The 21843-nt window shown below is 38.8% G+C and overlaps 1 protein-coding gene across 1 annotated transcript in view; it reads right to left on the bottom strand.

The window, feature by feature from the left end:
- Positions 1 to 21843, bottom strand: part of CdGAPr (GTPase-activating protein CdGAPr) — a 157755-nt gene that overhangs the window by 84731 nt on the left and 51181 nt on the right. The window contains exons 8-9 of the mRNA XM_068227130.1: positions 17154 to 17387; positions 1452 to 1699 (exon numbers count right to left, since the gene is read on the bottom strand). Coding sequence (XP_068083231.1) covers positions 1452 to 1699; positions 17154 to 17387 — 482 coding nt within the window. The remainder of the gene's footprint in view (positions 1 to 1451; positions 1700 to 17153; positions 17388 to 21843) is intronic.

Here is a 21843-nt window from a genome sequence, read left to right as displayed (position 1 = left end):
ATGTGGCACATCTTAATAGATTCACAGAGTGTATTCCACTTACCTTCTACTAATGACACTGTAGAATTTAAGATTCATAAATCCAATGCTGCTTTGGAGATAGCCAAATATTCTACTATTCTCCACCATTTAATACGTTCAATTTTGGTGATGGATCTCACATATATATAATCTATATGAACTATGGCATCTAGTACAAGCAGTCGGTGTTGAGGAACAACACTGTCATCTGGGATCACTTTTGTATCCTTGACTATCACAAGGTACCTCGGTTTCGACATCCAGTAGTCGATTCGGGACATTTAGCTTCAACTATAGTAAATGACTAGCTGATGTACCCGTGCTTCGCTATGGAATTCTACATTGTATACAGAATTCTAGGTCAGGTAGTATACATATTGTGAGCAAGATTGTATTAAATTGCATAGCTCTTAACGTTGCCCTAGAAACGCGACGGGGAAGTCACCAAACATACTTTCTCATACGAAGACTGGGTCAGAAAATTTTCATTGTAATGATAGGCCCATTTGCTTACCATCAGTCACAATCAGGTTGAATTGAAAATCAATACAGAGCAAATTGAAAATAGAGAAGAGAAGAAGATTCTAAACAACCTACAAAACTATCACTTAAAACATCAAAAGGTAAGCAGTATGTTATATCAGCAGAAGAATGGGCTGCAAGTTCATTTAGAATGAAGAAGTTTTGGAAAGAGAAGAAACTATCAAGTATTAAAAAATGAACTTATTTTTTTGATGTACTTATTTTTTTTGAAGATTTTATTGTATAAGGTTGATTTCGGTGCTCCAATGTGGGCATAAACAGTGTAAATAAATAAAATAAATGAAAATCTGGATAATCTGAAAATTAATTTATAAATGAATACAAAATGCATTATCTGTTCAAACTTTTACTTTGATACAAACAAGAAATAAAACAACACTTTTTAGGCACTTCAACTCAATACTGTAGGTAGTGTGCAAGAATCTTGTTTCAATTTTGTATGGTTTTTGAACACAGCATGATCATGTAGGTGTTTCATCAACTTTAGTCCGGCTAGAATTTTTTCCATCTGACGTTCTATGTAAACTATTAGTTTTTGCAGTTGTGCTATTGCCTCTGCATGAATAATTACATCATCCACTGGAACGTCATTTTCGTTCTCCAATTCATCAACACTGTCATCATTATCTGTGGAGCAGGCAACAATAATTTTATCATCTGACAACATGCCATACCCATGTCCCTACAGCCTCTGTAAGAGAGCACAGCTTGAAGCATGGGTTGGGCGATCTCTGTTACATGTTGTGAGAACGTAACAATGCAACTGTTTCACATATATTTTTCAAAGGACTTGCATATCTTTGTGCTAGAAAATAAAAACAGTCCAGATACACCAGAAATATTGATAAACAAGTTTCTTGTGTACAATAGTTTCTAACAATACTTACCTTCCTGTTGAGGTAGGTTGATAGGGGGTAATCCATCACTAAATATGAGGTCCGTGTAGCACACCAAGAACTCGGTGACCACAGCTTGAACACCAACACCCTGAAGAGCTGCCACACCACCAACTTCAAGCTCCTTGCAGCGTAGCAGATTGGGAGCCCAGACGATGGCAACATTACGAGGAGTCATACCTGTCGTTCCTCCATGTTCTGCTACACGTGCTAGATGACGCATCAGGTACTCCAGGGTCCTGAAATGATATAATTATTTCCATGTAATTTATTATTTCTGAGCACCTAACGTAAAAATTATTTTAACCCACGAAAGATATCCAGTATCGTATGGTGTCAGTAAACACTGATGAGGATTTAGTTGTTTTTACAGATTATTAAAACCATAAATGTGGCAACACTGCATGCCAAATGAAAGCCAGGTCTTCTGAGAATTCTTCAGTATGATTAGTGTGCCTGGACTGCTCGCTGCATTTCATCAACAATGTTTAAATGTGCACAACCTTAACAGGCAGTGACAACAGCAGCTCATATAAGGAAAGTGGCATTTTTTACAGAACTAAAATTATATTGCCTTTTCAACTGATGAAATATGTCCACAAGTACCGAAGGAAGGACAGTAATTACTACAGGTCTCATTTCCTCTCATTATTTCAATGAATTACGAAAAACATTCCTGTTGGTACCGTATGGTGCTGCACATCCTCTGGAGTAGCATTTCTATCTTTCCTGTATTTTGATATTAGAGAATGGATTGATGGGAAATAATGTTTCGTATATGGACAAACATGGTTACTTGGAGGAAGTATCACAAATACAGCACAGATATAAGGGACATACACACTGAAACTCCAAATATGGCAATATATTCTGATGAAGATTCTATGGCGGAGAATGAAGTTGATTTACTAAACAATCTTCCAGAATGACAATTCCGCACACTTGATGAAGGTGATATTTGTCAAGTGTGATTTCTTGGTCAAGCATGTGCATCAAGGAAGAATCCTAAGAAAATGGACTGAGTACCTTGAAAATGGTTCTATGAGAACCTTCCGAATGAATTTTTAGTTTTCGGTTGCAGACTTCTCCTTACTTTGTGACTAGTTACCCACTGAGATATTTTTTGTACTGCCATGCGCCGTGATTGATATTCACTTAGCATATAACTACAGTATAAATGCACATAAACTGCACAAATTTGTCAGGCTGTAAGGAAGAGTGTCAGTTGTTCATCCAAATTTATTCATAAAGTACAATTGGCATATGGGGAGAACAGACCATATGGATAAGAACATTGCCTTTCACAGAACTGGCATTAGAATCAAGGAATATCTAGTAATAGTCCATTTTCACTTGATTCACTGATATAGTGCATAATGCATGGCAACTTTTTTCAAATATCTAGGAGGTATTTCTCAACTGGAGTTCTGGAGATACACTCACCAGCAAAACGAGCGAAACACTACGTATTTCAGACAAAATTTCATGTCAGTCCATTTGAAACCTGAAAAAAATCAAATATTATGACATTACAACAATATGGCAAATTAAATAGTCCATCTGAGAAGTTTCTGCTCAATAACTGAGGAACATTATTGATCGCGACAATCACAACAGTCCAACAACATGAATTTGGAAATGTCGAAACCTGGAGCTCTGCACCATTTTGTATGCAGTGCATTTAAATACATTGCCATTGCCTCAGTAACAGGTTCGCTAGTCTAATTGGTGTCAGTCCCAATTACAGTTGGAATCGTGTACATCATATCGATAGCACAATGCGTAAATACACACAATTATCACTTATTTTTATTAATTGTTTGAAAGGACCAACTACTTCCCAGACAACACAGAATTCAACAAGGGCAAACTTCCATCATCATCATCATCATCATCATCATCATCATCCTTTCATGTATTAGTCCTATAGAAAAACTGTTACAGTCTATACAAAAGATTTGAATTTTCACGCCATCTCTTCCTGGGGCGTTCCAGAGATCTCTTCCCACCGGGGCAGTAGTTTATGACTGCTTTGGGGATCCTGCTTCTGTCCATCCTGTTTAGGTGTTCTAGCCAATTTCTCTGGTATTCATAGATGTATTTCAATATAAGTCTGCTTTTAAGGTCATTCAGCACATCTGTATTTCTTTTGTGTTCCCACTTAGTGACTCCTGCTGTTCACCGCATGTATTTCATTTCAGCTGTAGTTATTCTTCTCTCATCGCATTTCCTCAGGGTGCACGCTTCAGTTCCATAGCAAAGTAAAGGTCTTGCCAAGGTTTTGTAGATTCTTGTACGGGTGTGTTTTTGAACTAATGATGGTCTAAAAACTTTAATGATGATTCCCAGACATCTGTTGAATTTGGAGATTTTCTCGGGTATGTCCAGTTCTTCAAAGAAAGACAGTTTGCAGCCGAGGATATTTAAAATCATTTACTCTTTCCAAAATGTTGTTATTTAAGCAGATCTTGCTTCTCACTGGTTCCTTGCCACAGAAAGCCATTATCTTAGTTTTCTAAAACTAACTCCAAAAGGACAAAATGGTTTGTAAAATATCAATAAACATCACAATAAAGAAATCTACAAAAATTCACTTTACACAAAATTAACAGCTAATATAAATCCTAAAAATAAACATTCAAGAAAGTACCCAGGCAACACATGGAGCAATTTCATATCAAGACACGTTATTTGACCTATTCATAGTGAATGCTGCGGAGCAGCACGTATCCTCTATAGTTGTTGTTGTCATTATTATTAAGACAGTACATGTTTCAGCTCTTGAGCCTCTTTCATCTGCAAATCATTAAATAATTATGTAATACACAACATGCACAACATCGTAATTCATCAAACAAATGTTCTTATGAAAACATCTTAATCCATCTGTACCGTTAAAAGTTTGTAATTAAAATTTTCTTGATCATGAACTGAAAGGATGTTGCAGAAATTACTAGAATGTGGCAGATGTTGTGGAAGAAGAGTGGCTGTCGTTCATACATCAATCACCATGTAGAATTAAAATAAATATATAAAATAGCAGCTGTGCTGAATTTGCCAATACAGAACAGACTGATGTTGTGAAGTTAAGTCTTGTTGGTTTTTAACAAATCCTTAATCCTGGCCTTGTAATCAGTGTATAGAAGGAAGGAAATGATGTATATAAGAAAGAAAGAAAGAGAAACAAAACAATGACAAATAGGAAAACGTATAGTATTTATTCCTTGTTGATAATGCTCGTGAGTGAAGGCTGGTGCAACTGCTATGTGAAATGAAGGTTGAAAGTGGAACTACTGCTAGTGATGGGAGATGGTGGTATGGGAGGTAGAGATAGAGTAAAAGGGGAGATTATTGAAAGTGTGTTGGATATTTTAGGAAAAGTGTTTGGTTTCTGTTTATTAGTAATATTAAATATTTTTTGTAAAATATGTTGATGTCATCAAATTTCACTTAAATTCAGCTTTGGATTGTATATCTGATCCAAATGTATATGCATATTTTTGTAAATGTTGAGCAACTGGCTTAAAATATTAAAGTCTCGGTCAATAGAAGTAAAAGAATGTTGAACTCTTCCATGTGTTGGTTCACTGCTGATAATCTGTTGTGTTTTACTTTTTAATTTGTAGACAAAGATATTAAAATTTTAGATTATAAAATTGGACGTAATAGTACTGGAAAGATGGAAAAATATATATATACTTTATACAAGGGAAATTTTGTACAACGATTCTGTCAGACAGTACAGAAAAATTATGAAGTTCATCACTTGTAATGAGAAATTATCAGCACCATCGAGTAAGATCTTTAATCGCAAATGAACTTCTGAGAAAAAGGTTATACCGTTTATGAAGAATCCATGGCATTTGATCAGGTGGCAACACTAGATGCATAGACATGACTGCTCTTGAAATTAGCAAGGGAAAAGGCTACCCTGACCATCAGGTTTGAGCATCATGGAGGCCAAACAGAACAAGCAGATGCTGAGAAAAAGAATATTTATATTCCGGCAATCCCCTTCGACAGACATAAATACCATAAATACCATCTACAACAGATTGAAGTAATTGAGCTGATAGTTAGAACACAAATTCTTCATGAAGTTCTGGAAACAGTCTGCCTTGCCAGAAAACAAAATACAAGACATTGTGCTTAATGTAATCCGTAGTACATTGGGAATTGTAAAATCCCACCTCTACAGTTAGTAACACACAGCATTATTACAAGTGATAAATTTCATATTTGGTTCCTTACTGACTTGATAATTTATGACAATAATTCATTATAAGAATTTATTGATAATGGTCTGCCTATTCAATACAAATGACGACTATTTACTTAAATATGAATGGTATCCGAATCTGAGTTTTTCAACTCGATATAAAGAGCACATAAATGGCAAAAAACACAATAGATTCTCGGCAATGAGCGATCACACGACTGAATATAACCACTCATTTTCTTTCATAGAGCAGTATTTGGATATAATACACGTAGCTAACAAAGGTGCCTTTCTCAACATACTTGAAAGTATCCGCATACATCTTGACCAAAGAAATAATCCTGACTCCAACCCCAACAAAATTTCAGAGAAAATAAATATTGATAAATCTAACAAAGATAAATCCACAACAGCAAGCTAGAAAACCACTTAAAACATGCAACAGGCAAGCTGCTCACTTTCCTCTTAACTGTCCTCCCTTTCCTTTTGCTGCCACTTCCTCTTAACAGCAGCAGCTCCAGGCAGTTACCCACTAGTGCTCATTCAAATGACAATGCAACATGACAGAGTCCACTTGGTAGGGCTGGAGGAGGAGGAGGAGGAGGAGGAGGAGTGAGTACTTGCCTTATAACTTGCCCAGCTTGTTTTTTTCATTCTTCTATTTATACGAGGGCAGATCAGAATAAGTTGCACTTCCCAGTTATGGCCATTTATTACATCACCTATACAACACCAACACGACTATAACGACATACACTGTAACGTTACTTTTCCACATAGTTTCCAAGAGACTCCAAACATTTCTGCAAACGCACAATCAAATTGTCGATGCCAGATGCATAGGAATTTCCTCAGGCGTTCTGCAACCACTCGGAGACAGCGGCCTTTACCTCCTCATCGGTCTAGAAACGTCAACCACCGATCTCCGTTTTGAGCTTACCGAACAGACGAAAGTCACATGACGCTAGGTCGGGACTGTAGGGTGGATGTTGCCAGACCTCCCACTTGAAACGCTGCAGCAGTTCTCTCATTTGGCGGGCCTTGTGAGGTCTTTGCGTTATCGTGCAACAAAATCACACCGTCGCTCAATTTCCCCCAGCGCTTCTCTTTAATCGCTTTATGCAACCGGTGCAACGTTTGACAATGCGACGACGCATTGATCGTCGTTCCTTTCAGCATGAATTCCACGTGCAGCAAACCCTCCATGTCAAAGAACAATGTCGCCATAACATTACTGGCTGCCGGTTGAACCTTGGCCTTCTTTCATTGTGATGATGAGGGGTGCACCCATTCCATTCAGTTCGCTTTGTTTCGGGGGTGAAGTGGTGGACGCACGTTTCGTCGCCTGTGATGATTCGCCGCAGAAACCCATTGCTCATCTGTGAGAAGACGTGGGACCCATCTTTGACACAGCTTACGATATCCAAGGTCCTCGTGAACAATGGCGAACACACTGCCATATGACATGTTCAGCTGCATCACAATTTCTCTCAGTTTAATGCACCGGTTCTGTCTAATGATCGCATTCACACTGTTGACCTTTGCACGGGTCCTGGACGTTGCGGGCATGCCTTCACGATGGTTGTCCATGATATCCGTGCATCCGGCTTCGAACTGCTGACACCACTTTACGATACCTTGTCGGGAAATGGCCCACTCCCCGAACACAGCACTAATTTCATGATGAATGTCTGTGCAAATCTTCCTTTTGACCCATAGGAATCGGATTGTCGCACGCATCTCATATTTGGAGTGAATGTCCAGTTGATGCGCCATTGCATTTGGCTGCTATTCATACAATACTAGACGAGACACCACAGCAACCTGCCTAACAGACGTGTGGGCAGTGTCTGTCCCTTTCTCCGCTGTGCCCACGTTTGCGACACACAGCGCGCTGCTGCAGCGCATTTAGTGCAACTAACCTTTTGATCCACCTACGTATTTTCATTAGCATTATATTTTTTTTTTTTCTAAACATCTTTATTAAACCATAAAAGAGCTACGATATTAAGTCACCACTAATCGACAACATATTCAATGTTCCACCTTGATGTTTTCCATAGCTGAAAGCACTCTGTGAGGTATTAAGGTCCAAGTTCATAAGAAGAAAGAATAGAGAAGTTGTTTTCTAGGCTGTTCTATGTATTTTAACTACAGGAGCACTGGTTCTGATTTATAATATGTGACCTTCACACTGCCACTATTGACCATCATGATTAAGAAGAAATACTCCAGACACAGAAAGTCACTATGTTGCTTTTTAAATAATTTTAATGCCTTATTTTTATTTGCTTTACATCGCACCGACACAGATAGGTCTTATGGCAACGATGGGGAAGGAAAGGCCTAGGAGTGAGGACACGGCCGTGGCCTTAATTAAGGTACAACCCCAGCATTTGCCTGGTGTGAAAATGGGAAACCACAGAAAACCATCATCAGGACTGCTGACAGAAGGTTTGAACCCCACTATCTACCTGATGCAAGCTCACAGCTGTGCGTCCCTAACCGCATGGCCAACTCACCCAGTAATTTTAATGTGTTATTGTTTGCAAAATTTCATCTCATCATGTATCTTCTTAAACATACCATCATAACTGTTTACTAGCTGAAGATGACCTAAAAAAGGTCAAAACATGTACTCGTTTTAATAGGACTATACAGTATACCATTAAATTTAAGTGGATAGATATAATTTGTATTGAATAAGTGTACCATTATAAATAATTATCATCATAAAATACACAATGTATCTATACAGACTACACAAAATCTATAAAATTTAGGCCTATATTCTACATTGTATTAGTTCACTTTGTCTGTAGTGGCAACCTGTAAATTCAGGTTGTTGATGGTCCCACAATAAATCACCTTTCTCTATTTTAAATATTACATAATTTATTAAATATAATGCTGCAAAACAAATACAAAAAATTAGTAAAATATTAGCCCATAACCCTACTGCCACGTGAAATGAACACCCAATGAAAATGTTGCATGTTCAACAGGCCTTCTAACTGCTAATGGTCATATCAGATGTCAAGAGGTCGGAATTTTGTCTTGCAAGAGTTCTTAAACATGCCATACGCCAAAACCATTGAGTCAGTCTCATTCAAACAACCTAAATGCCATCAACCTCAACCAGAATTGAACCCACTCTCTTGGTAACAGAAGGCCAACAACTAAATGACTAATTGCACCATGAAGGTGGGCACTTACTCAATGACTTTTAAGATCTCAATACCGTATTTACTTGTGTATTAGGCCCCCTTGTGTATTAGATCCCCCTTGGCTTTTCGAGACAAAGAAAATGAAAAAAATAAATCTTGCATCCAAGACCCCCCAACGTAATTCGTCAGAGAAGAACGATGATTCTGCTTCGAAGCGGGTACAAGCCTTATGCAGCTCTGATGACATCACATAAATTTGTGAATATTTTCGTCCTAAGACCCATGCAATGAAAACATACGTCAAAGTCATGCGGTACATCTGTGTTTCACAGTTGAAATGTCCGCCTCCATAGCACAGGCCTACTGCAGCACTGAAGATGTTGCACAAATAAGTGAATAGTTTTGTGTCCAACTCGCGCATTGCAAGCACGCATCAGTCATGTATATATGTCTGTGTTTTGTAGTTAAGAATATTTGCCAGAGTAATGGTTAGCACAATTAGCTGCAGTTCTCGGGAGCCTGAGTTCGATTCCCGGTACTGTACTGCCAGAGATTTACGAATGGTAGGAAGGTTGATTTGCAGTAAAAATGGTACAGGCAACTCCCTTCCACTGGGGGCCTGTCTAAAAAAGAGCTGCACCACCTCGGGATGAGAAAACAAGTTTACTTTAGTTAAGAAATATTCATGGTTGTCGGTGGGCCTATAGGCGAGATCATTAACAAAGTGATTGTTTAATATCTCGTAACTCGGGCCAATATAGGGTTTTTTGGGAGAGAAGTAGGTTTAAAAAGTGATAAAACAATCCAATCACAATTGTTTTATTTGCCAACGTACCTAACAAATAATAATAATATTAACTTTTTTAAGTCCCCACTTACTTTCAACGATTTTCAGAGATGCCTAATAAAACATACTAGGGTATGCGTTAATAAAAAATGGGAGACAACGAACGTATGAAATTAAACATTATGATAATAAATGCATTACCGCCACACCTGTAGATATCCATAAATGTGGCAAACTTTCCTGTTATTTTTTATTCTTTCCGTTGTGGAACTTTTGACGCTATCCGGGTGATAGCATACCTAACCTAAATAATGCGGTCTCTTACCTCATTTACAGCTGTTCAGGTAAATCCTGATGTGATAAATGTAGAGAATAAGCATAAAATATACTTAAAAATAAGGGTCTGGCTTTCAACAGCTGCAGTTATCAAAAGAATGCTTCCAGACACTATGTAATACATTTGGAAATACAACTCGCAACATACGCTAGTTATCAGCTGGTAGTTTGGCATGCTTTCTCTCTCTCTCTCTCTGCTAGGGGCTTTACGTCGCACCGACACAGATAGGTCTTACGGCGACGATTGGCACGCTTTCAACAACATGGCTTTATTCAGAAGGAGTGGCTTCTGCTACACATACACCAGCTGGGAATATCAGAGACCCTCTCCAGAAACCATTTGGGAATAGCTTCACACAGTTTGGACTCTATAGTTGGGAACGAAACTATTTTTAAAAAGGTTCAAAAAGACGGAACTTAGAATGCTCTCGGTCTCGATTGCAGTGCATGGCTGACGAGATGGCAGTGCAGATGACGTCACTTGGAATGATGACGCGCTGGTAGCGGGGGAAGTTAGCAGTGCAAGACAATTAAAATAAAAGCAATGATCAGGTTTACTGTGTGGTAGGCCTACTGTTCAACTGACAGAAACAAATGACTGGCCACTGAGTTATTTTGTATCAATATTGCATATGATCCCTTTTATCTATGGGGTCGAGTATGAAGTGAGACGAATCTTCGTAGCGAGTTTTTACGACTGTATGCCCTTCCTAACGTCTCTCATCAGAGGAATTAATGAGATGAAACAAATGACACGATATGAGTAACTAAAACGGATTATATTTACTTTATATGTAGGCCTAAAAGTCATGTTCACCATTTATTGACTTTTTTTTTACATTTAGAAATACTGCCTTCCAACGAAAATAGCCAGTATAACTCAAATACATTCATGAGTTTGTTAAAGAACAGTGTAGACCTCTTTATAGCCTAGAAGTCATGTGTTCACTGCAAAAATGTGAGGTTATCGCATATTGGACCCCTATACATTTTTGGGCTGGAAAAGTGGAGAAAAAAAGGGTATAATACGCGAGTAAATATGGTATGTTAAGCTGCATAATGCCTAACATTATTTTCTAATTTCGATGGGTAGTCATATGAATAATTATCGATTCTAGAATAAGCTACAAAGTGACCTCACACCTTCTACTGCCTAGATACATAGTGATTTCAACTTGGATACCCGCTGAATTAAATACACAGTTCAAAACAATTAGGGGAACATGTTTTGTAACGTCTGGTATGTGAACATTAATTTGGTAGATGAGGTTCCAATGGTCGTACAGCATATCTTGAGACCTTAGCTACTCAGAGTATGTCAAATCGAAGTTATACTCCATCTAGGCGTAGCCATGCATTCAACTGTCAGGTGACCCCCCAAAACAAAGTGAATAGCGGTGCGTCCGTGTGTTGTTGTGAGGTACACAGACTACTGCGGTCATTTGAACATGTACGTCAACCAGCACATCCCATGAGACATCTTAACGAGGTTCAAGTCACAAGGGCCTTCACTTTGATCCAGGAAGGATGGACTTTTCGTTCTGTTGCTGTGGATCTCAATGTTTCTCCATCAGTTATTCACCACTTGTGGAATCGCTACAATGAGACCAGCCAGTTTACAAGGAGGGGTTGGACAAGGTCATGGACGCATGACAACCCCAGAGGATGACCGATATCTGACCATCTGTGCGTTGCGGCGTCGTTCAGCAACTGCCAGAGAACTGCAACAAGACCTCAGGAGGGTCACTGGAGTCACGGTGTCTGACCAGACCGTAAGGAACAGGTTAAGGGAAGTGTCCTTACGACCCAGACGTCCTGTTCGAGTGCCCTGTTTAACACAGTAATATCATGCAGCTCGCCTTCTGTTTGCCTGTACCCACGTCAACTGGCGATTTCGCCAATGGAGACCTGTGTTGTTCACAGACGAGTCCAGATTTCCCCTGACACAGCGTGATGGGCATCAACGTGTATGGAGATGCCGTGGTGAGCAGTACATGCCAAATGTTGTCCAGGAAGGCAACCGATTTCGACAAGGTTCTGTGATGGTGTGGTGTGGCATCAGTATTGATGGCCACACGGATCTTGTCATCGTCCGTAGTAATCTTACCGCTGGGGGGTACATCAAGCAGATACTGCTACAGCATGTATTAGTTGCTGCATAGGGTGTACTCATGCCCGACAATGCCAGGGCTCATTTAGCACACATCACCAGAGCTGTTTTGCGAGAACTGGACATTCATAGAGCCCTGTACGGATATACATAATAATATCCGCATCCGCTCTGCATTTCCTTCATCCGCACCCGTATCCGGGAATGGTTATCCGCATCCGCAGAATGGTTATCCGCAGATAATTTAAATATTTAACTACAGTATATTATACCCAAGTATTCAAACGGATAGATTTGTTAACATAATGCAATAGGCCCAACACCTGGCACCAGAACTCCTACAGTCGCAGATTTATGAGGAATTTTCTCTTGCGACAACTACTGACGTACTGACCTTTGTTACTTCCTTTCATTAATTGCAGGCAAGAACCAGTTAGGCTTAGGTCAGATTTACAGCTTTATGGTCTCAAGGCTTTTTATATATCACTACTCCCCTATACCAAAGTCAAGGGTCGCCTAACCCAGAGATGCCAACTTTCAAGAAAGGCAATTCGTAATGTAGCCGTTCGCGCACCGGGGGGGGGGGGCTGTAGAATTTTATTTTTCGAGATCTTACTAACGTACATATTATTGAGAAATTAATGAACAACATACAATTCGACCAGATATTCAAAGACTGGCATATAAACAGTGTATGATTCTTACCCCCTAAAGTAACAGGTGATCTGCAGTACATATCTGAGGTAGGTTGAAGGATCATTTCTTTGCTGAGTACTGTAGTTGCTGTTTGGTAAACGTCCACTGGTGACATGCTATTCCGTTTGATATCGTGTGCTTCCTCTGCACTAACGGAGCACTTAACAGTTCGGTGTTCAGGTTATGTAGTGCATACCTATCTACGAAATGCCACTGTAATATTTGTCCCAAATGGAACATAATCATTCCTTTTACACAAATGAAGTGAAAAGTCTGCGGTAAATTAAGAAATACCGTCGTTACTAGAGACATATGTATACGTTCTTACGGGCTTTAGACAGGACTCACTTATGTTGTATTCCGCTTCTCGTGCCGTCTTTTGTTTCTTTCCTGAGGTCCAGTGCTGGGAGTGCTATGTCTGTGAATTCTCATTATCTTTGTCCATATGAGTAGCGCGGGCAGTTCAAACAGCAAAATAGCATGATCCCTGGACCAATACATGTATCATTTATGAATGAGTTAGGGCACAAAACGAATGAGCAACATGAAGAAAACGACACCTAATTAATGCAAACAACTTCAGTGAGCAAAGACATCACACACAAAAGTGTTAGACAAACAAAACACATACGGAAGTGCTGCGAGGTAGCAGAAAAAAATAGTTGTAAGGTAGTAAAGTATGTATCCATATTCTCTTCAAGTAAAATATTTCGTACTATTTCTTAATTTACCGCATATTTTCGAGTTTATTTGTGTAAAAGCAATTATTATGTTCCATTTGGGACAAATATTACAGTGACATTTCGTAGATAGGTATGCGCTGCGTAACCCGGTGTTCATATTAGCAAAGAACTCAGTCTTGTTCTTCGTCACCATACGCAACTGAAAATTCGCGGTTACACACATTATAAGAACACGCGTGAATGAGATTTTGAGGAACGCAATATACAGGACCATTCTTTCGAGTATTCCTCCCTAAATTTTTGAACTACTTTTGGTTTATTACTAGCGACACTAATCACGGTAACGTCACCACACGTATTTTCCTGCACAAGAAATGGCTTCATTATTTCAAACCTTTCGCATTTTGTAACACACGATTAGCATATAGCCTACAAGAGCAATATATGTAAATTTGACAACCAAAATCGCAATAAATATTAAACAGTCACGCACGCAGTATCCACAAGAAACTGAGTTTCTCACCACTTCGCCGCCAAAACAAAGGCAAAACAACTCGCATATTTGAATGGAAGTCTGGTCATGTGACGAACAAAGATAACAGCTCCGCAAGATATACCACTACACAGGTGCCGATTTCTCCGGTATTGGAAGCACACACTGAGTTCGGCGCGAGAAAACTCGAAATATTCTCAAATGAGGGATAAGAAAGGGGTATAAATGATTACTGAGAAATACGAAAATAATATTCTGAGAATTAAAGCTGTAATGGCATCTCTTGTCTATACTTTTGAATACTTCATACACTTAGATTTGAAAATAAACAAAAAATCGTAATTTGAGGTGTGAGATTCGTAAAGGCGTAATTGTGATGGGTAATTCGTAATTATTACGATTGAATCGTAATAGTTGGCATCTCTGCTAACCACAAGCAAAAATAAGAGTATACCTGCCTGAAAAGCAATAAACGTCATTATTTAGGAATTATCAGCAAAATTATACGCACTGCCATACAGTTTGTATCCGCCAAGACACTGACTTAGCGGATATCCGTGCAGGGCTCCAGACATTCAAGGGATGGAATGGCCAGCAGTAAGTCCCAACCTTAATCCCATCGAGCATGTGTGAGATAGGTTTGACAGAAGTGTTCGTGGGCATCCTGTTCCACCACAGACTCTCCAAGACCTCGAACAGGCACTCATTGAAGAATGGGAGAATGGGACCTGATACCGCAATGTGACCTCTGTTGACTTATACGGAGCATGCCATGTAGGTGCCAAGCTGTGATAAATGCTCGTGGAGGACATACACCATACTGAAGCTCTCCAACTATGATAAAAATCCACCCTGGAGGACTGTTATCACTTTGCTTTCGCCCTTATTTGGACATTTCCGCCTGTGTTCTGAAAATGAATGCGAATCTATAGATGTTCTTTTGTATACTTCAACGGTAAAGAATAAAGGTTTATTTGGTAACATACCTGGGTGTGAGGTACTGTTTCGTGGAACATGGCATATGTTCAAAAACATGTTCTCCTAATTTTTTTGAACTGTGTATTTTACACAATTGACTACACAGTTTCAAGAAATTACATGAAAAAGAATTCCACCCGTTTTCCAAATGCTTTTAGATAATTCTTGTTATATGTATACTACATACATAGACTCAATTATCATAAACAGAGATATATCTCAGGAAGTTAAATAATCCCAAAAGTAGGCCTACTATCAATAGCTTTTGGATTTTTTAATGTATCTAAAAGAAAAGAGAGTACAAATTTCAAGACAATAAAAATAAGTCAATAGCGAGATTTTGGAGGTATTCTCTTGTACAACTGAAAATACATAACAACAAGAATTCGAGTACCTTGGGAGCATGGTCTCAAGCAAGGGTGGAGCAGGAGGCAAAAAGTACTGTGACATGTTGGCAGGGTAAATAAATGAACAAATGAGTACAGAACCTGGTAGCGTCCTACTTCTAAGATTTATTAACTAAGCACTACAATTACAGATTTACACACAAACAGACGATAGCCGAGCCACAACTTACACAAGCACACGGTTACACACTTACAGGGTTCGTGCTCTCTCTCGTAGTTTCTCCTGTCCCATCTACAATGACACACACACACAGAGTCATCGATTTTTTACAGTACACTCTCTCAGCCACTCAGTCACACTCGTTAGCGCTGTCACGGTCCACAGCCTACACGTCAGTCTCGCAGGTCGGAATAGTATCCGCTGTTCACTCTATCCGTCGAACTCCGCAGTCTTCACACGTCGCCACCCAGTGTTCCCCTCGCGCTACTCCAGAACACCCAAGGTTCTTCTCCAGCAGCCGGTCCCAAGAGATTTACACGCACGGCGTCCTCGGCTCCAACAGGCAGATACTCCATCAGGCTGACACCTCAGCCCAGGCTATCACTGACTGCGCTCCAGCAAACTCAATCTCTCTCCCACTCACTCACTAACTAACTGACTCTCACTGCCTCAGGCAGGTCATTCTTCTCTTATATACCTGCGTCGGCCCTTCTAGAATCGTCTGGATGTTCGATGGATCCAGGAACCTCGCGAGATGGAAGACTTCAGATTAATAGTTGAGTAATTTCCGTCGTCCTCTGCTGTGGGACTGTGGACGGAGGCGAGAGGGCCGGCCTAGCACCAAGTCTTGCTCGTGATTGGCGCACTCGAGCGTAAGGGGGGTGGGGCCGATATGGTGACGCCCCCAGCGCGTAGCGAGTTGGCACGGTGGACGCTACGAAACCTGCACACTGCGGACTAGAGACCTTAGTAAACTACAGGCCTGTAAAATGAAACTTCTTAGGAATGCCATACAGAAAACAGGGCACGATCATGTGAGAAAAGAGGATGTCAGAACATATTAGGGATTGGAGCACCCTCTGGAAGAAAGACTAAGGTCTGCAAGATTTAAATGGTTCAGGCATATAAAGGGAATGCCAGGCACTCAAACATAACATGCATACATGGAACAAACAGTCAGCGGAAGGAGACCTGTTGAAAACCAAGGAAACGATGGCTGGACCAACTGAAGATAGATGCAGAGAGTAGAGGAGGGGACTGGAGAGTGATGATGGAGTGAGAGAGACCTATATGGAGAGACAACACTGGTGAGAGCTCATTCAACACCAGCCTACCTGGCATGCTGGAAGGGTTACATGATGATGATGATGATGATGATGATGAATATTACTTTGCAAAATATGAACAATTATCTGAGAGGTGGACTGTATTCTCCCTCTTTACTCAAAGTAGCTCTGTCTCCCAGCAGTCAATACTGAAACAGAATTTTGCACGCTCTGAACAAAATTCTCAATTACGAAATTTATCTCTGATCTATAGCAAAACAAAACTATTTTCAAACAATTTCTTAATAGTTTCTCAGTTTCATAAAATAACCATTATACTTTTCAGGTTTCACCTATCAAAACAAAATTTACAAACTTCTCCCATATTATTCTCTTTTTCCAGCTGCTAGACACCTGAAATATCACAGATTATTTCAAAATTCATTTTATTGTTCAAAACTGCAAAGAGATTCTCTGAACTGAACTATCAATTATACACTCATGTAGAGGCCACATTTGGATAGGAATAATGAACATAAAAACATATCTTGGAGGAGAAATCAATTCACACTTGATACTTCTTCATGTACTATAATTAATATTTCCCTAACCTGTAGTGAGGTGGAGGCAGTTTCTGCACAGCATCTCGCATCCTCAACAACCGATAGCCCTCCTCTTGAGAAGACTGAATTGCATTTACAAATGTATGATACAGTTGATAAGTGCACAAGGGATTGGGAAGCTCTCGGAAGTACATCTTGAGCAATGAGGCCACTGAATGAATATCTTGAAGAATAGCTTCATCCTCGTACAGTGCAGGGACTCGATCTTCATCAAAAGCATTACTGAAAAATAAGAAAAAATTACAATGAATAATGTAAATTATACCATACTATGACAATGAAGAAGGCTGGTAAAGCTGCAATGCTGGCACAGTGGGAACAATGTGTGAGGGGCTAGCACCAAGTAAAATACTACCACGGGCAAATTGCTGAGGCTCACAAGAAGAAAACTCCTTAGAAGCTGGAAGATGACTAACCATGAAGAAGGCACCTACAATGATCTGGAAGTGGAAACTATGATAATTTCAGCGGACCTATACAAAGAGTACAGCTGTGGGAGCGTGAATACAGTCTTGAGTGAGTGAGTCGCACAATCATGAGTAAGAGAAGTCACTAGTAGTAGTGAATCAAGACAATCTTTATTATGTGTTGAACTGTAAAGTGAACAGTTCTAGAATGAGAATGCACAGCAAAAAGCCGGTTAGAGAGTCGGAGTTCAATGCACCGGAGTGCTGTGGGATCGGCCAAGTGAGTGAAGAAGTGAATTGGAAAACTCAGATACGAGTGAACTTCTAAATAACTGTAAGTAGTAATTGAATAAATTCATTCAATAACAATTTTCTTGCTTTCTGAGCATATTTCACTCCCATACAATGCCACGTTCCAGACAAAAGTCTTCACAAAGTTTGAAAAGTTCAAAGTGAGCACATTTTCTTGTTAAGAAAGGACTTCCTTGTTTGTGGTAATCTGCATTTTATGTCCTCTATACTTCTGCCATCATTAGTTATTTTACTACCCAAGTAACAATATTAATCTGCTTCCTTGTAAGACTTTATTTCATAATCTAATATTTTCTGCATCACCTGATTTTGTTCAAGTGCACTCAATTACTTTTGTTTTGGATTTATTTATTTTCATCTTGTACTACTTCTGCAAAACTGTTTCCATACCATTCAGAAATGTCTTCTAATCTTCTGCAGACTCGGATAAAATAGGTAACAATATCATCAGTAAATCTCAGAGCTTTGATTTCCTCTCCTTGGAATCTGATTCCCTTTCCAAATTCCTCTTTGACTTCCTTTACCTCCTGTTTCATATAAACAGTGAAAAAGGAGAGGGGATAAAATGTAGCCTTGCCTCACTCCATACTCGTATACTGCTCCTTTTTCATAGCCCGCAATTCTTATCACTGCAGAATGATTTTTGTATAGATTGTAGATAATCCTTCTTTCTCAGTATCTGATCCCCACACCTCCCTGCTTTCCTCCTAAAAACAGCTGTTCGCTGCAACAATCCAGCAATCAACAGTCTTCACACAGCCCAGCCAACACACACACCCGTACAGTGCGAATACGGCACAAAGCGAGAACTCCGTTGTAACAACAGGTTTTTTTCCCCCTTGAAAATTCCTATATTAAACTGTGTATTATCCTTCTGTTACAGCAAAACCTCTGTCACTGACGCATCCATTATTAGGAGCAATTAAGCGTGCACAATTTTTCCGGTATCAATATTTATACACCCCAGCGAATATAATGAATGCGATCGATCATCTTTGGTATCATTTTCTCGCTAAGTGCACTATGGAGCTCTCTCGTGGACATTTGAAGGCATTTGAATGTCAGAGTTGATTAGTAATGCCCATCGACTGCTGTTCTCTAGGAAAAATTCAAAATGGAAGAGGATAACACATTTTCGTAATAAGTGCGTAAATAACGTTGCTTATAACAACTGTTAACTTGTTAGAAATGAACGCTGAAGTACACAATCACTTAATTTTAATGTTATATGCTGAAATTAAGTAAGAATGTGATACCTCAAGATATGGCAGAGTGCATCACTAATTTCAGAGGATATTTTGTATTTTCTCGCATCTGGTTAAATTTTGGAAAGGCTATTCCCATGGAAATTTATAGTGAGGAAGTTATCATTTCTCTACTGGCGCTTGAAATATGTTTTCATGATACATACATATACGGTTATGTTAGGTTAGGTGATGTTGTTTGAATAAGAAAACTGAAACGTTTGCCGCAGAAGCCTCTGGAGTGATACTATAATTTGTTTCAGAATTAAACTGAACATATGCTTTCACATAGTATCGGAATTCGAAAAATAACAAATGAGTAAGCCGTACTGTGGATATTATCCTCAAAAAGTATGTTTTGAACAATTAATTGCCATTCCATACCTATTTCAATCTTTGTGGGGTTTTAGGAAAAATCAGATACAATGACAATCTAGTATAGCGAGTATATGTTTTGCCATTATGAATTCTCAATATAACAGACTTCTACTGTACTTATATTTTTTCTTTTCATTCACAGTTTTTTTCTTTTTCTTTCCTTTTTCTAACTTCACTCTAGTTTCTCTTGTACTCTTTTTATTTTAGATCTTCTTTATAAAGATTACAACTTCTCTTAGGCCCGTATTCACCAACGTCACTTACTTTTGCTGTTATCTTAGATTTCCAAACCTCGGATAATGTCATTTTCTCAGATAACGCTCACTTCCGTATTTACCACGGAATTTATTATGTCAGTTTACCAAAACTAAGTTTTCGTTTCAATCTGAGTTTGAAACACAAATTTTTTATACTGATGCACAGAAAACATATGACTACATACTGTCACCACTATCAAAATGTAAACAATTTTTTGATCCCATTCAGGGTTTGCAAATAATTTTCATAAATTATGTCAGCTATTGAGCAGAAACGAAGAAAGAGTGAATTATTATTGAATTTGGAGGCAGAATGCATTAACAACATAAGAGAACAAGAAAAATTATAGCCTACACATTGTATATTTCACTCAAAATATAAGGCAGTATTCCTTAATTCTTCATTTAAAAGTCACCCAGTCGTGCACCGTACAAGATATAAGCTATAATCGAGAATTCATTTTAGGCCTACCTATGTGTTAGGAATTCCAGGTTATGTTCGAACATGGATAACTGAAACAGTTACAGACTGGATCATTAAGCTATTCACCGAGTTCCGTCGACATTTGAAAGCAGAGTGCCCAACATTGAGTATGTTGTGCTGATCTTCAGGAGCTAGCAATATGCTTCAATCAAGCGACTCATCTTCGACTTCTACACAATTTTGGGATTTCATATTTTTTAAATTGTACTGTGACTTTGCGCCTGATAGTATATGCAGGCTGGCTCACTTAACTGTTCACCTCTTCTCGTAAACATTTGAGACACAGTGCCAAACTTTGCGTGTGTTGTGCTACTATTCAGAAGATTGCGCCTTACTTCATATAAGTGACTGACCTTCTCCTTCTTCTACTTTTTACGATTTAAAATTGTGCAGTGCCAATCCCCATTATCTTATATTGTTTCTTCAACTGTTTTTGTGAAAGAATCATTTAATTTCTTATTTACCTATGCATTGTTTTTGCATTTTATTCGGCTGATGATGACCCAGATTGGGGTCAAAACCGATACCGCTTCCGCTAATAATTAAATAGGAATGTAACACTACATTTCTTATTTAGGCTACTTGTATTGAACAGGTTGAACTACGTTATTTGTTATTTCAATTTAATTGTGATACAGTTCAATACGGAACATCATGAAATTTTTATCTTTAATCTTGATCATATTACTCATTGCTTTTCCAGCCATCTATGAGCAGCCATCTTGGAAGGCTGTTATGTTAGATTTCCCATTTTACCAGCCAACCAATCTCCGGTAAAATTTTAAACTGAGATAATACCCGTTATCCGAGATAATGTTGTTGTTGGTGAATACAAACTTAACTGTTATCTTGGTTTACGTAGCATTAAACTAAAATAAAATGTTTTACTCGCGTTGGTGAATACGGGCCTTAATCTTCAAGTTCTTTGCTGTTGCTCCATTCATTCCTGCATTTTATGATAATCATCACTGTCTCAAATTAGAAAGGAGTTCCCCTGGCTTCAGGAAGCTTAAAGTGATGTAACGTCATCATGCAAAAGGAACATTTTATTCTTGTGATATCATAACCAGATTTTACTTAATTTTAAGGACACAAGATATAATGATATTCTTTCAGTTTTAATGTGTGTACCATTTTACTCTTCACTGCACACTTTTTTTTAACATCAAGTGGTTTTTTTGGGGGGGGGACTGTAAATCCAACGCATTTGGAATCCTACCTAACATCAGATGCATTTTGAACTAGCATTTCATCAATAAGTGCATGTCATACACTATTCTTAGCTAACTATTTTTATTGTGTATCTTTCACTATTTGGGACTTCTTGTGCTCAATCTTCTTACAGCTGAAGATGTTCCTCATAAGGTCAAAACATTACTGTCAATAAATAACTGTATTCTGTTTAGGAGTAATGAACAGTTTTGAACAGGAGGACTCCTACTCTACTTATTCATTACAAAGATTCATGGTCAATACAGGCTAAATAATGAAATTTAGTTAATGTATTGTTCTGCTGCACAACGATAAAGTCAGGGTACGGTATAACTGGTCATATATTGTTTTGAGACACAGTGAATATGGAGCACTACATGAATA

Source organism: Anabrus simplex, chromosome 1, assembly GCF_040414725.1.
Source record: "Anabrus simplex isolate iqAnaSimp1 chromosome 1, ASM4041472v1, whole genome shotgun sequence".
NCBI lineage: Eukaryota > Metazoa > Arthropoda > Insecta > Orthoptera > Tettigoniidae > Anabrus > Anabrus simplex.
The sequence above is the reverse complement of the archived record's forward strand: the minus strand, read 5'-3'. Positions and strand labels throughout refer to the sequence as shown.